This window comes from Danio aesculapii, chromosome 16 (assembly GCF_903798145.1).
Source record: "Danio aesculapii chromosome 16, fDanAes4.1, whole genome shotgun sequence".
Classification (NCBI taxonomy): Eukaryota; Metazoa; Chordata; class Actinopteri; order Cypriniformes; family Danionidae; genus Danio; species Danio aesculapii.
Genome location: NC_079450.1, coordinates 42,001,993 through 42,011,178, shown reverse-complemented (window position 1 = coordinate 42,011,178; position 9,186 = coordinate 42,001,993). Strand labels below are relative to the sequence as shown.

General features: G+C 33.9%; 1 protein-coding gene across 1 annotated transcript in view; it reads left to right on the top strand.

Moving 5' to 3' along the window:
* The first annotated feature begins 4,928 nt into the window (after window positions 1-4,928).
* si:dkey-17m8.1 (C-Jun-amino-terminal kinase-interacting protein 4) overlaps window positions 4,929-9,186 on the top strand; it is a 39,080-nt gene continuing 34,822 nt past the window's right edge. The window contains exons 1-6 of the mRNA XM_056474769.1: window positions 4,929-5,058; window positions 5,650-6,142; window positions 6,427-6,621; window positions 7,290-7,410; window positions 7,570-7,640; window positions 7,727-7,794. Coding sequence (XP_056330744.1) covers window positions 6,047-6,142; window positions 6,427-6,621; window positions 7,290-7,410; window positions 7,570-7,640; window positions 7,727-7,794 — 551 coding nt within the window. The 5' untranslated portion in view covers window positions 4,929-5,058; window positions 5,650-6,046. The remainder of the gene's footprint in view (window positions 5,059-5,649; window positions 6,143-6,426; window positions 6,622-7,289; window positions 7,411-7,569; window positions 7,641-7,726; window positions 7,795-9,186) is intronic.

The following is a 9,186-nucleotide window of genomic DNA, read 5'->3' as shown; positions in this document are numbered from 1 at the left end:
GACATAAATGGAAGATTTGAAATAGGCCTATAATTAGCTAAGTTGTTGGGGTCCAGTTGTGGTTTTTTAATAATAGGCTTAACAACAGCTAGCTTGTAAGGATTTTGGACATGGCCTAAAGAGAGGTGTTGATAACGTTAAGAAGAGGTTGTCCTATCAGGTAGTAATTCTTTCAGTATTTATTTTTTTATTTTTTGTTGGAATTGGGTCTAACATACACAGAGCTGGTTTAGAACTATTTATAACTTTATCTAACTCTTCCTGTTCTATAATTTTGAAGCACTGTAAGTTATTTTGATTCAGTGGAACGTTTACTGGATGTGAAGTGTAAGGCGGTGCCTTATAAAACTTTAACATATTCTATTTTCTATCTAAAGCCTTCTACCCACTGGGGTAAAGTAATGCCAGTGTCTCCTGATCCCAGACCCATTCCCTGCAGTTTTTTTTTTTTTTTTGGTATTTGTAATCTACCCTCTTTTAGTTTACCCAATTACATTTCAGCACCACTTTACCTTGGTGAAAAACAGCATATTTCATTTCAGTCTTGAAGGCTGCATCAGTGTGTGGGCATGGCCAAAAATGTGAATTCTGAAGGACAGCAGCAGCCTTTAAAATGAGAGAGATTCATTATAAAAATCCACATGAGGTGGTTTTTAATTGGCAAATAATGTAAATATTGTATATATAAACTTTAGCTGAACAGGTTATATTGTAACACCATGTCCTAACAACAAACGCCACGACACGGCAGAAACAATTAAATACCAGAGCCAGACATTAAAGCAAATTTTGTATTTCATTTGGAAAACAAGATCCCAGAGTCTGGAGGAAGAGTGGAGAGACACAAAAGTCAAGCTGCTTAATGTCCAGTGTGAAGTTTTCACAGTCAGTGATGGTTTGGAGAGCCATGTCATATATGCTGGTGTGGGTCCATTGTCTTTTATCAAGTCCACAGTCAACACAGCTCTATACCAGGATGTTTTAGAGCACTTCATGCTCTCAATTTCCAACAAGCTTTTTGGAGAGGATGATTTTATTTTAAAGCAGGACTTGGCACCTGCACACAGTGCCAAAGATACCAGTACCTGGTTTATGGACTATGGTATCCCTGTTATTAATTGGCCAGGAAACTGACTGAAAACACCCCCTGTTAAACCCCATTGATAATCTATGAGCTATTGTCAAGAGGAAGATGAGGGAACAGAGACCCCAAAATGCAGACGAGCTAAAGGCCGATATCAAAGCAACTTGGGCTACCATAACAACTCAACTGTGTCAAAAGCCGATCGCCTCCATGCCATGTCGCCTTGATGCTGTAATTAGTGCGAAAAGGAGGCCTAACAAAGTACTGAGGACATAAAACAGTACATTAACACACTTTTCAGTAGGCCAACGTGTGTTTAAGATGCTTTTTCATTGGTCACATGAAATACTGAATTTGGGATTTTTTCATTTTTAATCCATAATTATTAAACAAAGGATTGAAATATTTCACTTTGTGTGTAGTGAACTAATATTACACATAAGTTTCACTTTTTGAAACAAATTATTGAAATAAATGGACTTTGCCTCAATATTCATTTTTTTTGCACATACCTGTACATTACAACATCAATGGTGTAAAAAGAACCATTATGAAATTGAAAAAATTCACATAAACCTTTCATCGGAAGTTCATCATTGGCTGAAGAACACTAGCTGTGCATACAGCCCATTGAGGTGCTCTTCTATCCAAACTTTTGCACAGTCTGGTCATCTCCAGCATGGCGAACAGAGATAATGAGGCCCCGTTTACACTAATACGTTTTCATTTCAAAATGGTATTTTAGAACAAAAATGATCCATGTCCACACTGGCATTTCATCTAGCTTTTCTGAAAAGTTCTCCGTCCACACTACGCCACTGAAAACGCATATCTCGTGACCACACACATTCTAGCATGCGCTGCAGCGTATGCCCTCGCCTGAGCTCCAGGCCGTCAGCAGGTGCTTTGAGCACACCTCCTCAAATGAGAGCAGTGCGCGTCGGACAGTTCACCAAGGATGCTCTACTGTATTTCATCTCACTATAGTTGTTAAACGTGATATTTAATTCATCTTGTCTCTATCTAAGGACTCTTTGGTCTTTTTAATCTATTACTTGTTCTCAGATAACGTGCTTTGCTGAGCAAAAAGATAAGTTCATATATTAATTTATGTAACCACGAACACTGATTCTGCACATTCGACTAATTGCTTGCATATATTGTATAAAATTATTGTATGTTATACTTTTATAATGGCCATTATCGATAATTAAAACTGATATTCAGCAAAAGAGAGGGTATGTTTTGCATTTTCAATGAAAATGAAAGGAGGCAGTTATTTTATAGGCTCCGCTTTGTTATAAATATGCATACAGTGAAGATGACATTCATATGTAGCTACACGATGCCTTAGTAACATTTTTAGTGCCTGTTAAGTTAATATCAAAATGAAAATAGGCAGTTCCATATATCATGTTTTCATTTTATTAAGATAGTGAAACAATGTAGCCAGGGATGTGAATAAAGTTATAAAGTACACTGTTCCCTTTAGAGATTTACCTGACGTGGCTTCAGGAGTTTGTTTTCCATATCAAGCTTGCAAAGTCTGAACTTACATGAAAAGGATGCAAGACTGAACTTTGTGTATTAGCCTAATATTGTGAAAAAAGCCCCAATCAGACACGCTAATTTCTGCAGCCACGCCTATGTTTTCAGATGTCTCCATTTTCCGCCATCCACACTGACACAGAGCGTTTTAAAACGAAAATGGCCTCTTCAGCATTTTTAAAAAGCTCTGTTTTTAGTGCTCGAAAACTCCAAGGCAGTGTGGACGGAAGGCATAACCATAGCAAAACTTATGCGTTTTAAAACTAAAAGCTATTAGTGTAATTGGGGCCAGAGACGCCCAGGGTTCTAAGCCAAATATTACATTTCACTGACTAAAAGTCTTAATTTACATCTATTAAACCTAAACAGGCTGTTGTTGTGCATATATATTATTAAAATGTCAAATAAAAACGACATTAAAACGGTGATCTTTTTGCAATCTTTTCCAACTCAATTCAGAACATGTTTGATAGACTATAGATATTAAATCAGAATAATCACTGCTCTCATAACATGTCCTCCAACCGCATCATCAAAAAGAGGAGCTGAGAAGCATTGCATCAGTTTTAATAAATAATTATAATTTTAACAAGCTTAATAAAATTCTGCTTTAAAAAAAAAAAAATAAAAAAAAAATATATATATAAACATTATTATTATTATTATTATTTTAATTAGCACATTTAACATTATTCCTGTGTGCATGTGTGATTACATCAGGCTCTTGACACAAAGGTACTACATTATCTGTATCTCAATTAACCAAAATGCTTAAACATAATAAATTGTGTGTTTTTTTAAATAATAATAATAATAATAATAATAATAATAATAATAATAAGTTAAATTGTTCTCTGATAATATGTCTGAAATCTACATATGGCTGTAGACTGGTATATGGCTTAGAATGTTAAAAAATCTCCAGAAACAATTCCATATGCTTATTTATTACTCCATAGCATACCCCTTTACCCAGAAGGTCCATATTGTCCATATTTGGGTTGGTCATAATTATTAAGAGCTCTGCTCTGATGTGCAGCTCTCACAGACACGTACTAAAAACATAAAGCATTATGTACGCTGAACAAGGGCTATATAATAATGCTTAATTTGTCAAAAAAAGTATTTTAATAAACAAAGTACATGCATAGTTAAATATTTTTTACTCAAGGAGTGGAGGTTTATTTTACCTACAGATACATTGAGCGGTCTAATTTAAACCCATCATTAACCTATTTTGCTCACAAGATTTGTTGTGGATAAATGTTAAATTATAATTAACTTAACAAAAGGTAAAGATGTATTGTGTTGTATTTTAAGCTGCATAAACAGATGATAGTATGAGCTAAGTGATACGACACGATTCAGCAGTCAACATTGTTTGTTTGTTGAAACATATGCATCAAATTTCACAATAGACATGCTAAATTAACAAAAGATACAATTAAACATATTGTATGCCACTGGGTGAAGCTGATTAAATGTATAATATGTAAACCCTGCATTTTTTTAAATTATCTCAATCTGGGTAATTGAGATGCACTGGTCAATGTTTGCATACATACAAGAAATGACCTACCGACCAATTGTGGCATGCAACCAGACGTGGCATAAGGTGACGTGACCAGTGATATAACCCTACTTTTTACTTTTGAATAATTTAACCTATAAATAAATAAAAAAAGGGAAATTATCATGACAAAAATAATGTATTTTTAAGATAATCATTTATTATTATTATTATTATTTTTTTTTACTTTGGTTCAATATCAATTCCAAAAATAATAAAAAAAATTAATACATTGTTGAAGGGTTATATTGATATGAGTTAAGCCAACAATGTAGCCTACTGTGTGGATCGAATCAAATGTGTATTTCATTCTTATCTTGATCTGGTGCCAGGAGCAGATCTCTTTCGGTTCCCTTTACCCTGTCGAGCATGTGGTGAAATCTGATAGTAGTAGATGGACTAATATGCAATAAACATGCACATAAACTGAAGGTGATGAATTCGGTAAGGACAAAAAAGATCGACATTTGTTTTCTTAAAAACTTTAGGGGAAACAGAAGAATGCAAACTCAAAGTATTAAGCTACTGTAGGTGTATTTTTGCCCCGAAGTCATATGATGAGCCTGGGTAATCACGTGTCAATGTTCAAGTTTCAGGAAAGTTTTCATTTCTCGTCAGAGAAACACCGCCCATCGCCCGCCTCTTTTCTTTAATGGTTGGTTCTTACTGAGCATTTTTCTTTTCGATAGGTCCAAACTTATGTCACTCCGCTACTATAGCTCTAACCACGCCTTCCTCTTTAACCTGGTTTAAAGCGTCTATAGTTTAAAGTAATTGATATCGTTTTCAAAGCGAAGGACTTGTATTTAATGAACATGAACACATAGATGGGATTTCCGAGCCAAAATATTTAAAGGTGAGTTGATAAAGTAGTTATATTCGTCTTGTGGTTCAATGTTTCCCGTTAAAAGTCAGTAGACGTTCAAGGTGTTTGCCGACGTCACGCAGTTTTTTTGACTTTCTGATTAGTATAATGGTTTATTCTTGTGTTTTCTATTTATACTCTATACATTTATACTCTCCTTTGGATCTCAGAGCTGTTTTGTGTTTTTCTGTGTTTGTGTTTATGAGTTTCAAAAGAGCGTTTTTTTTAATCAATATGTCATTGGTGTGTACATGTGTAAGTTACAGTATGTGACTCATGACAGTTCTTGCTACAAGATACAAAAACATGATATTTTTGATTATTGACAGAATTCTCTCTCTGTGTGTGTGTTGATCAAGGAGTAAATGTATTGCTAAAATATTTTAGGTTGTGCAAGTAGTTTAACTGTTTTGGTTAAATATAATGTCCTATATTGTGACATGTAATAAATAAAAATAAACAAATACACCTTATAGTCTTGCAGTCTGTATGGGGTAATAAGATGCATGAATAATAAGTTGCTGTTTAAAGTGGTTTAGATGCATGTTACAACTAAACTATTCTTTTATTTTTTCCCCTCAGAATGGACATCAGAACAACTTCAGACATTAACTGACTGATTTGTCAGTTTATTTTTGAGAATGAACGTGAGACAAAAATCTGGAAGCATGAAAGAGTGGGAATCAACTGGAAATAGATTTCGGCTAATAAAAATGGCTTTGTTTTTGAGGTAGCTGTTTACAAGAACAGGAAGAGATGCTTATTAGACACCGTCACTAACACATTATTGCTATTTTCACACTTTTACATTATACCATTAAAATGTATACATTAAAACCATTTTAAGGTTGTAAAAACTGCAGGAAGAAGGAAGTGGTTTGGTTTGAATAGTCAGAACAACTGCAAAACTGGGCTGTAGATTCAGATCACAGGGATATTAATTACTGTAAGCCAACCAGAGTGTGGACATCTTTGAAAAATGGATTGTGGTGAAAGATTTTGTGGAAGTGGAGAACTGGAGCTGGATCCAGATATTGTGAGCGAGGAGGCGGGCAAGCTGTATTCGGAGTTACAGGTAACCAATCAGAGAGCACACTTTTACATGCTCAACTAATAAAGATTAATGTAATTTTTTAAGGATTTGTTTTCATCATTTCATCATCCTCACTAAAGCACATGAGTTGATGATTTGCATATGGGATGTCAACCATATCATTTTATTTTCCTTTTACAATCAAAAGACATACTGCACTTTCTGTGCAGCTGTCTACTAAAATAAGAGTATTCAATTTGTTGAGGAACAAAACCAATCCAGTCACTAAGAAAACAAATATAATTCAAACTGTTTTGTCTTTTTAGTCAGTGGTGGAGACTCATGGAGCTGATGTGGTGGAGTCCTTGTTGCCCATTCTTGTCTGGGTTCTGGAAGGGCTGGCGAGCTGCAGGGCTCAGCTGAGAGAAAGAGAGGAGACATCGGAGAAAGAGAAAGGGGAGAGGGAAGAACTGCTAGAGAGGTATCAGAGTGAGAAAACACTGAGGAGACAGAGCCAGGAGGTTAGAGAAACTTTTTTTTTTGTTTTTGTTTATGGATATCAAACGTTTACATTTTCTTATTTTTTCTTTATTCCATTCAAATTGCACTTTAAAAGCATTCTATTTTTTATCTTTAAACTGATACAGATTAAAACCTTTGGTTAGAATTTGACTGAAATCAAAGTGCTAAAAGTTGTTTGTAGTTATGTATTTTATTATTGCCTTAACTAAATAGGAAGAGGGAAAAAATATCTTATGTATGTGCTTAAAACGTTTGACCACTTATAATTGTTGCTTTTGCTATATTTGTTTCTGCATAGTTTGACTGTTATGTTTTAAAAGTGTATTATTTATTCATGTTTATAAACCTTTTTTTAGTTTGGACCTTTGTACCCTATGAATTATGTTATTGAAAGTATTATCTATATGTTGATGAAAGTTTATATATATATACTGTATATCTCTGATATATGTATATGTATGTATGTATATGTATGTATGTATGTGTGTATATATATACATACATACATACACATACATATACATACATACATACAGTATATATATATATATATATATATATATATATATATATATATATATATATATATATATATATATATATATATATATATATATATATATATATATATATATATATGTATGTATATATATGTATATGTTATAAGCGCTATCTGGAGTTGGATGACCAGTTTGAGCAAGAAAGGCGAGCAATGCGTTCAAGAGAAAATGAGAGAGAAAAGAGAGAAAGAGAACTGGAGAAGAAAGCCAGAGAACAAGCTGATCAGTGTGAGTCTCTTCAATTAAATATATTAAAAAAAAACTCCAGCCCTACCTCACAGTTTTTACCCTGAATGTTGTACTAATTGTCATGATGTGTATAATCGAATATTTTAAACGTAATTGAGGACGTTTATTTGACCATGGCATTTATTTTGTTTTCTTTAGTGATGGCTTTGGAAGAACAGAAATCAAATCTGAGCCGAGAACTAAACTCACTCAAACACACACATAACAAGGTCCATGACTAATAAATCTGTGCATCTGTTTTACTTTTAGTTTTTTGTGTATTCATTTTTTTTTTATTCTCTCTTATAAAATCCAGTTAGTACTGACACATCGAGATCTGCTAGAAAAGAAAAAGGAGTGGGAGAGTGAAGCCTCTGCTTTCAGGTAGCGCACACACATATTGGTATTGTTGGTTTACAAGGACTCTTCACAGGTGTAATGTGTTTTATACAGTAAAAAACACTTTTTATATGGCCCTACTTAACCCTTAACCTGTAGCAAATTTAAGATGTAAAAAGTTAAGTATGACTTAAAATAAAATAAAGGACACCACCTTAATAAAGTACAAATAGGTTGTACTCATGTCATTATACTAATTTCTGTCCTTGTAAGCCACCAAAACCAGTATACACATTCCCTGTTTTGATTTCCCTTTAAAGGTGCTGTATGTAAGTTTATGACTCTACTGAAGCATAAAAATATCTTAATATATTTGCAGATATTTAAGAAAGCTAAGTGAACATACTCGTTTATCTGAAAGCAATGCTAAAGTCAATTATTCTTCTTTGAAAATGTGCATTCCCTGCAGGTTTTTTTTTTGGTATTTATAATCTACCCTCTTTCCAGTTTACCCAATTATATTTCAGCACCCCTTTGTTGCCTTGGTGAAAAACAGTGTATTTCATTTTAGTCTTGAAGGCGTGTGTGGGCATGGCCGAAAAATGCGACTTCTAAATGACAGCAGCACCCTTTAAAATGAGACACAGATTCAGAATTATAAAAATCCACACAAAGTGGTTTTTAATAGGCAAATAATATAAATATTATAAATATAAACATTAGCTGAGCAGGTTACACTGTAACACCATGTCCTAACAACAAACACCATGACACATCAGAAACATTTAAATACCAGAGCCATAATTTAAAAAGAGAGTACACTGCACTCCAATGAAATGGTTTAGAATGTAATTAATACATTATACAAAATGACCAAGACTTCAAAAATACATTTAGTTTAGTCGTAAAACGGATGTTATAGTTATAAAGTGATGTGCGTCTGTTCAATACAGCACGAGCTGCAGTTGAAGGCTCGAAAACATTTGGATACTTGATTGTAAAGGCTCAACGCCGCGTTTTTGTTGCACTGAACGAAACTGCTGCAACTAAACAAAGATATGCCACCTGTGCGCTAGTTTAAAGTTCCGAGCTTATACACCAAGTCTAATACACATGCACACTGTATTAACTATAGCAGCAGGCTATTCACATAGCACGTCTTTTCTACGCGCAAGTTTGTTATTTCCAATATTAGAATATATGCCAATATGCATGCGCAAATGGAACGATGTGCTTGCGCCTCCAAGTGCACCAAGTAAAAAACATCTCACGCCGTAGAGGTGAGAGTTGTGCATGGCTTTCAGTGCAATCTAAACAAAAGATATGTTGGACGAATTATTACAAATTATTAAAATGATTATGCATGTATGAACGCAGATAACAACAGTTCATTTTAATACTTACTTAATATAAAGCTTAAATTTACATTAGACGTGA